This window comes from Nerophis lumbriciformis, linkage group LG17 (genome assembly GCF_033978685.3).
Source record: "Nerophis lumbriciformis linkage group LG17, RoL_Nlum_v2.1, whole genome shotgun sequence".
Lineage (NCBI taxonomy): Eukaryota > Metazoa > Chordata > Actinopteri > Syngnathiformes > Syngnathidae > Nerophis > Nerophis lumbriciformis.
Window position 1 is genome coordinate 14020001 of NC_084564.2, and position 15506 is coordinate 14035506.

General features: G+C 36.5%; 1 protein-coding gene across 2 annotated transcripts in view; it reads left to right on the forward strand.

Annotated features, from left to right (window-relative positions):
• igsf5b (immunoglobulin superfamily, member 5b) overlaps window positions 1-15040 on the forward strand; it is a 43386-nt gene extending 28346 nt beyond the window's left edge. For both annotated transcript variants that reach the window (XM_061972037.1, XM_061972038.1), the window contains exons 7-10: window positions 5230-5254; window positions 12306-12394; window positions 13796-13860; window positions 14053-15040. In XM_061972037.1, coding sequence (XP_061828021.1) covers window positions 5230-5254; window positions 12306-12394; window positions 13796-13860; window positions 14053-14136 — 263 coding nt within the window. In that variant the 3' untranslated portion in view covers window positions 14137-15040. The remainder of the gene's footprint in view (window positions 1-5229; window positions 5255-12305; window positions 12395-13795; window positions 13861-14052) is intronic.
• The last annotated feature ends 466 nt before the right edge of the window (window positions 15041-15506 follow it).

Below are 15506 nucleotides of genomic sequence, written 5' to 3' on the forward strand. Positions count from 1 at the left end.
ACTACTATACTACTTTTTTTTTTAATGAGCTTTAGGTCAGAATTACCAAATTTGCCTAGCAACAAGTGACTGCAATATATGTAAATTATGATAAAAGTAGTATACTTTTTCTGTACTGTGCCTTGGGACACAATCATCAATTCTGCATAGCAACAAGCAGCTGCAAAAATATGTAAATAATAATAAAAGTACGACAGTACTTGTTTTTACTGAGCTTTTAGACACAATCGCCAAATCTGCTTGGCAACAAATAGCCGCAAAATATGTAAAATAATAATAAAAGTAGTATAAGATAATTTTTTTACTGAGCTTTAAGACAAATTCACCTAATCTGCCTAGCAACAATAGCTGCAATGCTTGTTTATTAACATACATTTACAATGTATGTTACAAACAAATAAAATGCGAATAGAATGCCTATATCTATAATAAATCACCCAAAAAAAATAATTTAAAGATATATTGAAGTGTATATGTTAAAGCATACTGCAATTTAGGATTTAAGGAATAAATTAGACTAATGGATTTAAATGTTGACAGTGGAACAAAAACAAAATAAATGCGTGCAAATCGCATGAATAATTAAAATGACAAATTAAATACAATTAAATGTAAAATATAATAAAATGGGTATTTATGTGCAGTCTAAGATGCACTCAACAAAAGAGGAGAAATATAGCCTTGGAGAAAAACGTTATTTAAAACAATTGTATGCATGTACAACACTTAAAACCTTAAATATGTAAGTAAGTGGAATTAAATTATGGAATGGATTAGTCAAAGAAATCCATCAAAGTACTAATATCATCCAGTTTAATAAACTGTTCAAACTTAAAGTGTTTATAAAGTACAAAGTTTAAGAATTCTGATTAAGATTTTAAACGCTATTGGAAAAATGAGATAATCTTTTTCATCTCATGTGAATTACAACTTATTTACCTATTTATTGAGAACTTTATAATGTATTGAGTTAAACTGTGTACACATTGAGAATAGGAAGTGAATTAAAGGTGTTTGTAATTGCTATGAAATGGAAAAAGGGTTTAGGATTCAATAAGCTTTGCCTCTTCCTAGTCCTTTTCGGACGTGTCATACTCATAAGGAACCGGAAATAGGTGCATGTTCGAAATCAACTTAAACCATAACCAAACTACTATATAGAGAACATACAAACCCTTTATCTATTGAATCGAAAATACTGAAATTCCACGACATAGTGAATTTGCCAACAGCTAAATTTATACACAAAGCAAACTATAATTTGCTACCCAAGAATATACAACAATTCCTCTCAACAAAAGAGGAGAAATATAATCTTAGAGAAAAATGTAATTTAATTTGTACGCACGTACAACACTTAAGACCTTCAGTATATCAGTATGTGGATTTAAATTATGGAATAAATTAAGCAAATAAATCAATGTACTAATATGATCCACTTCAAGAATCTCTTCAAACTTAGTGTTTACAAGTACAAAGATTCATTCTGAATTATTTCATCCATCCATTAATTTTCTAGATAATCTTACTTATCTCACCATATAAAATATAACTTACTTTACTAATTAATATTTATTTATTTTTTATTGTTATTACTTATGGAGTATATTGTGAATAAATTGAGAACAGGAAGTGAACAAAAGTTTTAGTAACTGCTACACTGCAAAAACTAAAATCTAAGTAAGATGAAATATCTCAAATAAGGGTGATATTTGCTTATTTTCTGTGTGATAAGATAATACTTCTCACTAAGCAGATTTTATGTTAGAGTGTTTTACTTGTTTTGAGGGTTTGGGTCCTAAATGATCTCGGTAAGATATTACAGCTTGTTGCTGAGATTTGATGACCTATATTGAGTAAAACATGCTTGAAACTAGAATATCAACTGATGCAAAGCTGTGTCATCAACACTCACAAGTATAAAACTACTTTTTTTAAAGTAATATTTTCTTATTCCAAGCATGAACAAAAAAATCATGACTTTGACACAATTGTGTCTCATAATTAAAACAGATGACAGCCAAATGGACTTTGCTGTTTTATTTTCAATGAAAATATAGAAAATACGTACTCATATAGTAGTACAGTTGGCACAATACAGTAAACTGACAGTTAATATTTAAACATTTGACATTTCAAACAATTTTGAACAGAAATAGTTCATGCACATTCAGATAAATTCTTCAAAATTACAAGTAAAAAAAATTTGGCCGGGGGCCGGGCTGTATATATGCACACTAATTGACTGAAAGAGCACGCACTTGGCGCGATGATGTCATGTTATCGATGGAAAAATAAATTTTTAGACCATATGATTTGCCTGAGTGGCGAGGAAACCCCGAGAGTAACAAGCAATTGCCTTGTTGCCTTCCATTGAGAACAATAAATGTGTTTTTAGTATAAGTTTGCTGATTTCAAGAAATGTAATGCCGAGCGCATATCATTATGTCAAAATAATGGCACTAGCATTTACTTCATTTAAGAATATTTTTCAACATATTGAGCAAAAAGGTCTCTTTTTTTTCTACCAAGAAAAGTGCACTTGTTATTAGTGAGGATATACTTATTTTAAAGGGGAACATTATCACAATTTCAGAAGGGTTAAAACCATTAAAAGTCAGTTCCCAGTGGCTTATTTTATTTTTCGAAGTTTTTTTCAAAATTTTACCCATCACGCAATATCCCTAAAAAAAAGCTTCAAAGTGCCTGATTTTAACCATCGTTATATACACCCGTCCATTTTCCTGTGACGTCACATAGTGATGCCAATACAAACAAACATGGCGGATAGAACAGCAAGATATAGCGACATTAGCTCGGATTCAGACTCGGATTTCAGCGGCTTAAGCGATTCAACAGATTACGCATGTATTGAAACGGATGGTTGTAGTGTGGAGGCAGGTAGCGAAAACGAAATTGAAGAAGAAACTGAAGCTATTGAGTCATATCGGTTTGAACCGTATGCAAGCGAAACCGACGAAAACGACACGACAGCCAGCGACACGGGAGAAAGCGAGGACGAATTCGGCGATCGCCTTCTAACCAACGATTGGTATGTGTTTGTTTGGCATTAAAGGAAACTAATAACTATGAACTAGGTTTAAAGCATATGAAATACATTTGGCAACAACATGCACTTTGAGAGTGCAGACAGCCCAGTTTTCATCAATTAATATATTCTGTAGACATACCCTCATGCCAGCAGGCCAGGGAAGCTAGGGTTGATATTCTTCTCTTGATCATCTTTGGGACGGTGTGAGCCAAGACATCCAGGGGTTTTAGCTCGCTCGTCTGCGGGAACAAACTGCCGCCATTGCTTGCCGTGCTAGCGAGGTCCTTTGTCCCTGAATTGCTCACACACTCCGGCAGATTCAATGGGGGTCTGGCGGCAGATTTCTTTGACTTTATCGTTGGAAATGCATCTGCTTTGAGTGTCGCAGGATATCCACACATTCTTGCCATATCTGTCGTAGCATAGCTTTCATCGGTAAAGTGTGCGGAACAAACGTCCAATTTCTTGCCACTTTCGCATCTTTGGGCCACTGGTGCAACTTGAATCCGTCCCTGTTCGTGTTGTTACACCCTCCGACAACACACCGACGAGGCATGATGTCCCCAAGGTACGGAAAACCGTCAAAAAAACGGAAAATAACAGAGCTGATTTGACTCGGTGTTTGTAATGTGTTTGAGAAAATGGCGGATTGCTTCCCGTTGTGACGTCATAGCTCCGAGAGCGAATAATAGAAAGGCGTTTAATTTGCCAAAATTCATCCATTTAGAGTTCGGAAATCGGTAAAAAAAAAATATGGTCTTTTTTCTGCAACATCAAGGTATATATTGACGCTTACATAGGTCTGGTGATAATGTTCCCCTTTAAGGTCTTTTTGGGTTGGTTGAGGTTAGCTAATTTGACTTGTTTTGGAAAGTCTTGACAAGCCAAATTTTCTTGTTCTATTGGCAGATCATTTTGCTTAGTTCAAATAAAATACCCCTAATTTTAGTTTTTTTTTTTTTTTTCTTGTTTTTGAACACTGACTTTTTGCAGTGCATATAAAGGAAAAAGGGGGTAGGATTAAATAAGCTCTGCTTCTTCCTACTCCTTTTCGAACATGTTGAATTGCACTATATTAATTTATATTATTAATGCACTATATTAATTTATATTATTATGTTTTGTCAACTTGTACTTCTTTGTCATTGCCTGAAATAAAAAAATAAATAAAATAAAATAAAATAAAAAAATTGAGAAACTGGAGATTGTGATGTATCATGTTGTATGCATGCATGTTCCAAATAAACACAAACTCAAACTCGACTCAACTCAACTACCATTCCGCTACCGTAACTTTGACTTGTAGCAGTTGTTTGAGATTAGTCATAAATTGTTGGAAAGAAAAGTGCCTAAAGTAGGAAGAGTCCATGAAATATGTTTGTTGACGCCCCTGTAGATGTTGCGCTAGAAACGCTACAAGGCCCATTAAAGTGGCTGCCGGGCGCGACATCTTTACTGCAACTCCTCATCTGATTTGCAACGACTGCTGCCCTTAGACCGAGAAGTCGATACTTAGGAAGCCTCTAATAAGGCTGCTAAGGTGAAATATGCAGCGTAAAGTGTGGCAATGAGGGCATCGCTGCTGGAGGTTGTGGCCCTGAGTGGCGCATTTAGAAGTTGTCGTAATCCCCGTGACTGATTGTGCTACCACTACCACGGATCAGAGCTTATTGTGCTCCTTTTGCCGCCGCTCGCGTTCTTGCATCTTAACATTTGAGACGGTGAAATAAACTGCGAGGGGAACGTTTTGCATGTCAATGAAGGTGCTTTGCTGCTCACTTTAATCCAGCCGTGTGTGTGTGTGTGTGTGTGTGTGCGCGCACAGGAAGCAATGTGTGCTTCTGCAATTATTGGAAAACTACAAGGATCTCCTCCGGTCCACCCTTGGAGACTAGTAGGGTAGGATTCATTTAATGATGAAAAAAGGCAACAGTTTTATACGTCTCGCGGGGCTAACATTGTCGACACTCTTGCGATGCTGGGTTTGGAGCGTGACGCCTTGTTAGAAAACTCATTAGGCTCCAACTCGCTGCTGAATTCTACACTCATAATCGCCGGCGTGTTTTATAGCGTTCATATCCTTAAGATGCACCGAGTTGGCACGGTCAGTGCACCAGGAATAATAACGTTTGTGCTATTATTCCGCTATAAACCTCCCTTTTTTGTGTGTTTTTCAGAGGGAAGCAAACAGGAAGCACTGGGGTAAGACCTCACTCTTACAGTATCTCTAACTACATTATAGGGGAACTGCACTTTTTTTGGAATTTTGCCTATCATTCACAATCGTTATGTAAGACAAGAACACATGTTTTTTTTTAATGCATTCTAAGTTGTAAAATACGTAAGTAGAAATGCGTTTAAATGTAATATCGGAAATTATCGGTATCGTTTTTTTTTATTATCGGTATCAATTTTTTTTGGTTTTTTTATTAAATCAACATAAAAAACACAAGATACACTTACAATTAGTGCACCAACCCAAAAAACACACTCATTCACACAAAAGGGTTGTTTCTTCCTGTTATTAATATTCTGGTTCCTACATTATATATCAATATATATCAATACAGTCTGCAAGGGATACAGTCCGTAAGCACACATGATTGTGCGTGCTGCTGGTCCACTAATAGTACTAACCTTTTAACAGTTAATTTCACTAATTTTCATTAATTACTAGTTTCTATGTAACTGTTTTTATATTGTTTTACTTTCTTTTTTATTCAAGAAAATGTTTTACATTTATTTATTTTATTTTATTTTATTAATAAAAAAAAAACAACCTTATCTTCACCATACCTGGTTATCCAAATTAGGCATAATAATGTGTTAATTTCACGACTGTATATATCGGTTGATATCGGTATCGGTTGATATCGGTAATTAAAGAGTTGGACAATATCGGATATCGGCAAAAAGCCATTATCGGACATCCCTATACGTAAGTATGTATGTATGTATGTATAAGTCATACTTGCCAACCCTCCCGATTTTCCCGGGAGACTCCCAAATTTCAGTGCCCCTCCCGAAAATCTCCCGGGGCAACCATTCTCCCGAATTTCTCCTGATTTCCACCCGGACAACAATATTGGGGGCATGCCTTAAAGGCACTGCCTTTAGCGTCCTCTTTCACCTGAAAAGGTTATATATGTCTCCATTATCCATAGGTTTACCTATTCCTGACTGCTTATCCATTGTAATCATCTTTTCTTTTCTCTTTGTTGTTGTTTTTTTTATCCAATTTGATTTTATTGTTGTGATTTTGTACGGTGTCCTTGAGTGCCCAGAAAGGCACCTTATAAATAAAATGTATTATTATTATTATTATCTATAACCCATAAAGTAGGCAGGCACAGAGCTATTTCTCAGCGTGTGTTTATTTCAGCCGGCACGTTAATACACTGACACACAACATCCGGATTCCCATCATGCATTGCTTCAAAACTACGGCAAGTAGTAATGTCCAAAAACATAACAGATACAAAGCAGAAGAACGAAGAAGAGACATGGCGACGACGAGTAAGAAGAAGAAGTACGCTTGCAAGTGACAAAATAATTGGAAAAAATTATTTCAGTTCATCCAGGACAGCTCGAAGGGGAAGAGGTATTTTGCCTGAACATTTTGTAGATCAGACTTCTCCATTGAACACGGTGGCCGAACGGATATACTCATTCATGAACGGATTATATATATATATATATATATATATATATATATACAGTATAAATAATCCGTATATTTAATTATTTTTTTTATACAATAATTTTGTATATATATACAAAATTAGGCATAATAATGTGTTCATTCCACGACTGTATATATCGATATCGGAATCGGTAATTAAGAGTTGGACAATATCGGAATATCGGATATTGGCAAAAAAGCCATTATCTGACATCTCTATCCCTATGTAATTTTTGTTGGCTTGCACAAAGTCTGCAATGAGTAGCAGTGTTGTTGTTGTAGAAGAGAAAAGCGAACGTTATGATGCTTCACTGAAATGAATAATCAAAATACGTACATTTTACATGTTATTACGAATGTGCCCGTTACTACATTAAATATGTACGTACAGCATGTATATACAAGGATAATGGAGGTTATTTAATGTTTTTTAGAGGCGGAACAGGGCGATTCTCATTACCTCCATTGTTAGCTGACTTTTGTTAGCGTTTATTTACGACTTAGAATGCATGAAAAAAAGAAATGCATTTTGTTATTGTCTTGCATAAGGAATGTGAATGATCGACAACATCCTCAAAAAAGTGCAATTAAAGGACCCTCAACGTTCAAATTACACTAACAATTTCTCTTTATGCATGTTTTGCCTATGAAAATGAATCTTGCAGTCATTTCGTATAATATCAATTAATTTGAGTAATCAGTAGATAACCAACTGTTCTTGGAACGCCCCCCTTTCCATCGCCAGACACCATATGGGGCCCCCTATGTAGATAAAGTAAAATTATTACTTTGATTACTTAACTGCATGTTTTTGGAGCCATGATTACTTCAAAACTTAACATTATTATCACGAGCATAGCTTCTGCTTCCTTAAGTAATTCCTCAAGTATCTTGGGGAAAACATCAGTAGAAGAGGATGCAAAATAAACCTTAACTTACCTCATTTTTATTTTGTTTCTGAGCACCGAGTCTGCTTTTCTATCTGTTTTTCCGACCAAAACCTTTATTTTTCATTCAGAATCATTAAAATAATCGCCGACAATTACACTCCTCTTGCTCCGTCCGTCCCATTTTGCGTGAGTCAGTTTGATTGGAGAGGTCCATAATTTCCTTATATTAAAGGGGAACATTATCACCAGACCTATGTAAGCGTCAATATATACTTTGATGTTGCAGAAAAAAGACCATATATTTTTTTAACAGATTTCCGAACTCTAAATGGGTGAATTTTGGCGAATTAAACGCCTTTCTATTATTCCCTCTCGGAGCGATGACGTCACAACGTGACGTCACATCGGGAAGCTATCCGCCATTTTCTCAAACACATTACAAACACCGAGTCAAATCAGCTCTGTTATTTTCCGTTTTTTCGACTGTTTTCCGTACCTTTGGAGACATCATGCCTCGTCGGTGTGTTGTCGGAGGGTGTAACAACACGAACAGGGACGGATTCAAGTTGCACCAGTGGCCCAAAGATGCGAAAGTGGCAAGAAATTGGACGTTTGTTCCGCACACTTTACCGACGAAAGCTATGCTACGACAGAGATGGCAAGAATGTGTGGATATCCTGCGACACTCAAAGCAGATGCATTTCCAACGATAAAGTCAAAGAAATCTGCCGCCAGACCCCCAGGAAAAGAGAGCGGATGAGGGTATGTCTACAGAATATATTAATTGATGAAAACTGGGCTGTCTGCACTCTCAAAGTGCATGTTGTTGCCAAATGTATTTCATATGCTGTAAACCTAGTTCATAGTTGTTAGTTTCCTTTAATGCCAAACAAACACATACCAATCGTTGGTTAGAAGGCGATCGCCGAATTCGTCCTCACTTTCTCCCGTGTCGCTGGCTGTCGTGTCGTTTTCGTCGGTTTCGCTTGCATACGGTTCAAACCGATATGGCTCAATAGCTTCAGTTTCTTCTTCAATTTCGTTTTCGCTACCTGCCTCCACACTACAACCATCCGGTTCAATACATGCGTAATCTGTTGAATCGCTTAAGCCGCTGAAATCCGAGTCTGAATCCGAGCTAATGTTGCTATTCCTTGCTGTTCTATCCGCCATGTTTGTTTGTGTTGGCATCACTGTGTGACGTCACAGGAAAATGGAGGGGTGGTTAAAATCAGGCACTTTGAAGCTTTTTTTAGGGATATTGCGTGATGGGTAAAATTTTGAAAAAAACTTCGAAAAATAAAATAAGCCACTGGGAACTGATTTTTAATGGTTTTAACCCTTCTGAAATTGTGATAATGTTCTCCTTTAACATAATTTGGAAATGTATGCAGGCAGACCCCTACTTTAGTTGTATTGCTACAACCTGCAACAGTGCATCTGGCTGACATATTTAATCATTCCTTATAATAACGGGATTTGGGATGAAGATACTACCAAAACACATATTATGCAATATAAACTTGCCTCCGGTTTTTAGTCTGGCTTCTGTAGGTGACATCAGCAGGCTGATGCAGCCCCCCCCCCCACACACACACACATTTTGGAGCTAAAAGTATGTGTTCATAAATGTGCTAAAATCACTAATGTTTCTATTTTTGGTGGACATTTTACCTATAGACATCATTTTTAGTTCCAGAACTAGTAAATAAGAGCCAATATGGTCAGTTCTATAGAGGGTTCCTTTAAGGTCAGCCACAGTGGAATCGTCCCCTATAGTGTTGGAATTACCAATAAAGCTTTCCTTATTGTCGCCCAAGAAAATAAAGTAAAAAATTGCGCCTATTAAGTAGACATTACGTTTGGTAGCCACATAATATTTGAGATGTCTTCGCCTCCTTCTCAGGGAGAGATATAGTGGGCCTTGTGTTTGTCAGCATTTTGCTCCGCAGCAGTTTATTGTGTTTCCCGGCGGCAGCCTCGGTGTAATAAAACTGTTTTCTGTTGTCACTGGCAGTGCACTTCATGATAAAAAAAACCAAAAAAACAAGTCCCCTAATGAAGTGCTCTTTTGCGAGGAAAGCGGTCCCTAAGGCACGTCACCGTTTAGAATTTGAACCAAAAATAATGCCTCTGAAGTCAAACAAGTGACAAACAATGGCTTGTATTATTTGTAAAGGGATGAGATTATGTGAAAGTTCTGAACTCCTGTTTCCATGCTAGTTTCATATTCAGGGCCATTCCTCCTAATCTGTGCCATTTCCTTGTTGTAGTGTTGTCCCGATACCAATATTTTGGTACTGGTACCAAAATTATTTTGATACTTTTCGGTACTTTTCTAAATAAAGGGGACCACAAAAAATGTCATTATTGGCTTTATTTTAACAAAAAAATCTTATGGTACATTAAATATATGTTTCTTATTGCAAGTTTGTCCTTAAATAAAATAGTGAACATAAAAGACAACTTGTCTTTTATTAGTAAGTAAACAAACAAAGGCTCCTAATTTAGTCAGCAGAGATCTAGCTTCTCTTGAAATATCCTTCTTGAAAATGGCCTTGCAAGTACAGTATACCTATACAGGATCTGCAACATAATCAACGGTTGACTGACTCGGTTTATTTGCATAGCCAATCACAGGAGACGTTAACGTCACGTTCCCCGGCTCAACGTGTGGTAACCTCGGAAGGCCTACAGTCAACAACTTGTCAACTGATCCGGCAGAATTCATTCAGCGCTGGCAACAAGCTAGCTGAATTTTAATTGGATAAGAGCTCTAACGTAAAAAAAAGCAGTACTGAAAGAGAATTCGATGAATATTTGTATATATTTAGGGAAAGTAAATTGAAAATAGAATAAACTTTTATCAATTTATAGTCATGATTTATGTTAGGCCAGAAGAAAAGGCCTAGCTGGCCCTGACGGCCCATCGCTGCTACAGGGTATAGATTCAGGTGAAATATCGCCATATTTCGATACTTTTCTTAAACGTGACGTCATGTTGGGCACTTGGTCATGAAACAGGAGATCGAGCACTCAGTTGGATTGCCTCTAGGTAATGTTACACTTTTCCATACCAACAAAGCAAGAAGTAGGCGCTTAAAAGTACAGTAAGACTCCACTTTCTTTAAAATGCGCTACATTGGTTATGCCATATACATGCTACTGATTAGCATTAGCAATTTTACATGGCAATTTTAACACCTCCAAATTTGGTGATGAAGACTACAAGTAAGATGCACGTTACAATCAAGCAGCTTCTGTGTGATAACTATAATACTTACGGTATTGTCTATAGCAGTGGTTCTCAACCTTTTTTCAGTGATGTACCCCCTGTGAATTTTTTTTAAATTCAAGTACCCCCTAATCCAAGCAAAGCATTTTTGGTTGAAAAAAAGAGATAAAGATGTCAAATACAGCACTATGTCATCAGTTTCTGATTTATTAAATTGTATAACAGTGCAAAAATATTGCTCATTTGTAGTGGTCTTTCTTGAACTATTTGTAAAAAAAGATTTTTTATTTATATTTATAAAGGATTTTTTAATTGTTGCTATTTTTAGAATATTTTGAAAAAATCTCACGTACCCCTTGGCATACCTTCAAGTACCCCCAGGGGTACGCGTACCCCCATTTGAGAACCACTGGTCTACACTGTAAATATTGTATTTGTAGTACTCAACAAAAGACAAGACTGGCACATTCAACTTAATGGCAAAGACTACTTCCTGGCTAAGACAACACCATGTGGACTATACAGTACTGCCATCTAACGTTTGGAATTGCAACTGCATGCAAAATCTACATAATACTTGCAAATGAGACACATTGGTGTGAGAAAGCAAGATAACTGGATGGCAAAGCTCAGTATTACATAATAAAAACAGTGTATATTCATTTATATATTTGAAGACACACAAAGTACAGGTATTGATTTCCAGGTACCAGGAATTGGTACCATATTGATTCAAATGTGAAAGGTACCCATCCTTAATAGTGATTCAATAAAAATGTAAACAAATAACAAAAATAACTCAGGTATCTGGACTGTGCTTAGATGAATGTGTTAGCAACAGAGATGCGTGAAAACCCAGTGACCCCGCAAATAACTCAATTTTAACATTTAAAACATTAAAAAAAATTGTTTTCAGGACTTAACATATAGCTGGGATAAGGAATAATGCAAATATGTAAAACCAACATTTCTTAAGGATTGAAATGATAATCCATCCATCCTTTTTTTAAATGCGTACATTTTAAGAAGCAGGCAACAAATGCTTCTTTTTTTTCAGTGTTCAAAATAGATTAAACTAATCCCCTTAATTGTTTTTATTAAACATTCAAGCAGATCAATTTGCAGCATAACAAAACATATTTTACAGTTAACCTTATCATGTAAATATACGTTTAATTTCCTGGGGAGGCAAAAAGCACAGATTTGGCGAACAGGTCCGTCAGAGGAATATTGCTGCCCATAAAAGAGGTCTGCATGGACAGAACATCCCCTGATGTCATCATTAGCAGCGCCCCTGCTGGTGACAGCCAAGTAGTGCACTCAATTTAGCCTCAATTGCCTCAACGTACATTCAGTCAATTAATGACTGATTCCACAAAGTATTTCCTCTTATTGACAAAGTGGCTGGGATGTAAAAGTAATCTTTGCTCATTCCGGCATTTGTAGGTTGGAGGAACCGTACAACGGCCTCAGACTACGTGCAAACGCCACAGGGGGGAAGGTCAACTTGGGGTACGCCAGTGAAGGCATCACAAGTGAGTCTTTGGATTTTCTCAAAAAGACGTCTTTAATTGTACTTTTACCAATCCAAAAACATTGTAAATACACTGAAGTCGAGATTCAAAGCCAGAACCTCCTTGCACGGAACCAGACCTTAGGTCAGGGGTGTCAAACGTACGGCCCCAGGGCTGGATCAGGCCCGCTAACAGGTTTTATCCGGCCCGCGGCATGAGTTTGCCAAATATAAAAATTAACTTGAAATGTTTTAATGAAAGAAACAGCTGTTCTGAATGTGTCCACTGGATGACCCAATAGCAGTTATTTGTATCTTTGTAGATGAAGCTAAATATGGACAAAATAAACCGCATGATGTTAGTACATCAGTCGAGGAAAATGATCAAACTTAGGGATGTCCGATAATGTTTTTTTGCCGATATTCCGATATTGACCAAACCCTTAATTACCGATACCGATATCAACCGATACCGATATCAACCGATATATACAGCTGTGGAATTAACACATTATTATGCCTAATTTGGACAACCAGGTATGGTGAAGATAAGGTCCTTTTTAAAAAAATAAAATAAGATAGATAAATTAAAAAAAAAATCTTGAATAAAAAAGAAAGTAAAACAATATAAAAACAGTTACATAGAAACTAGTAATTTATGAAAATGAGTAAAATTAACTGTTAAAGGTTAGTACTATTAGTGGACCAGCAGCACGCACAATCATGTGTGCTTACGGACTGTATCCCTTGCAGACCGTATTGATATATATGGATATATAATTTAGGAACCAGAATATTAATAACAGAAAGAAACAACCCTTATGTGTGAATGAGTGTGAATGAGTTTTTTTTTGGGTTGGTGTATTAATTGTAAGTGTATCTTGTGTTTTTTATGTTGATTTAATTTAAAAACAAAAAACTAATTAAAAAAAAAAAACGCCCGATACCGATAATAAAAAAAACGATACCGATAATTTCCGACATCTCTAATCAAACTACATAAATAACATACTGTAATTTGATTTCGATGTAATTTTTTTATCTTGATAGATTGAAAATTAACACCAATAAGTTGACTGATGAACAATATCACACAATTTATTCAGAAAATATAAATAACGACAAATAAAGATATAATACTATTAACCGCAACATGTAAGTGTAAATAGTAAATAGTAAATAGACCCCCAACAACATAATGATTTGTACAATTGCAGAATGTGCTTGTTGTATTTTTAAACAAAGAAAACAATCTGAAGTTGTCTTTATTTTTAAGTTATCGTGCCGTGATTTTACCAGTCCGGCCCACTTGGGAGTAGATTTTTTCTCCATGTGGCCCCCGATCTAAAATGAGTCTGACACCCCTGCCTTAGGTGATTGTGAGGTTAGATCAGACTAAAAGTACATTTCTCCCCCCCTGCAGATGCAGTTAACAATGAACTAATCATGGGAATTCATAGCAAGGAGGAGTTGGTCAGCACTGACAAGGTAAGATGTCAATGAAGGGTGGAATCTGGAGGTTGCCTACAGCCACAGCGGTTAACGCAAATGTTTTTTGACCCGGCGCTTATCAGAGACCCCAGCATTTTTTTTCTTTTGTAGACCATGCACCGGCACTAAGCAGAGGCGCTGACGAACAGTGGTCCTTCTCCACTAACTCTGCATTCATTTGACCCTCAGGTCCCTGACCTTGTGGCCGCCAGTAACCAAGTGGACCTTACCGAGGAAAACGCTAAGAACATCAGGAGAGTTACCACAGTTTGATAAAATACGAGATGAATCAAGATACTTGTACACACACAAAAAGGCTTAATTTTATTTCCTAGAGCTATTAGTGCCTTGGTACCTCGGTTTTTATTCTTAACACGTTCCAAATAGTATGAAAAATGAAACAATTTTTCACATGAAATAATGTCAATCTAAATAATTCCTTACACACCCAAAAACACATTTTGTAAACCATAATTATATTTTTACAAACAGAAAACAATGACAAATAAAATAGATAAATGGTCATTTAACATCACCTTTACCTTAATTGAAGAGTCTTGATAGCGATTAACTATTAATTCAATAGTGTTTCTCAACTTCTTTATCAAAGTGCTGTAATATCCAGGGACGCACAGAAAGTGGCTGCATGCTCACACAATATTGTTCTACCCAATTCTAAAGACGGCTTGACGGCACAACACGTCACACTGCCGTGACCAGACTGTCGTAGCAGTACGGTGCGTTCAGTGACACACTGGAAACATGAACGCTAAGGCGCTGGTTGACTTTGATTGTTTTATTACCGTACGCGACAACTTTATTTGGCTCTACGATAGAGACTGAGTCACAAACGTGTGTTTAATTGTACTTAAAGTAAGACGGTGTATGAAAACCGAGGTAGAGCTGTACTTAAGTTTAGCAAATTACTCAGAATAAAAAAGGGACTCTACAAACTGCTTTAAACGAGCATCAAATCATTGTTCTTGTTTTAGGAAGTATATTTCAAATTTGAGTACAAGTTACTTAAGATAAGCCAACTTTTTAGCTTGATTTTAGATATTTGATCTTGCTTACACGTCATTAGTGTAGCGTCATTGTGTTTGCATCTGTTTGTACAGTAACATATTGTCAACAGTTTTTGTGTTTTTTTAAAATAAAAACACAAACTTTTACAAAACTTTTTTACGCTTACTATAAATCTCAAACTATTGTTCGCCAAAAATTTGCTGAAATTCATAAATTGTGTGATTGGAGAATGGTTGCACATTTCAGAACAGGGGTGTCCAAAGAATTTTTCAACCACTGTGCCGCGGCACACTAGTCTGCCGTGAGATATTGTCTGGTGTGCCGTGGGAAATTATGCAACTTCACCTATTTGGTCCAAAAATATTTTTTGCAAATCAATAATTATAATGTGCCATTGCTTAGTGTCTGTGCTGTGTAAACCACGTAATACTCCATGTCAGTAGGTGGCAGCGGGTAGTTAATTGCTTTGTAAAAGTCGTAAAGTGTCGGGTGAGACGAGGATGGTTTGTTGTGATCCCAATATGCAGACCACATCGGGAGGCAGTGTGCAGGTAAAAAGGTATGCAATGCTTAAACCAAAAATTTACGTAAGGGAAAGGCAATGGCTATGCAAAACG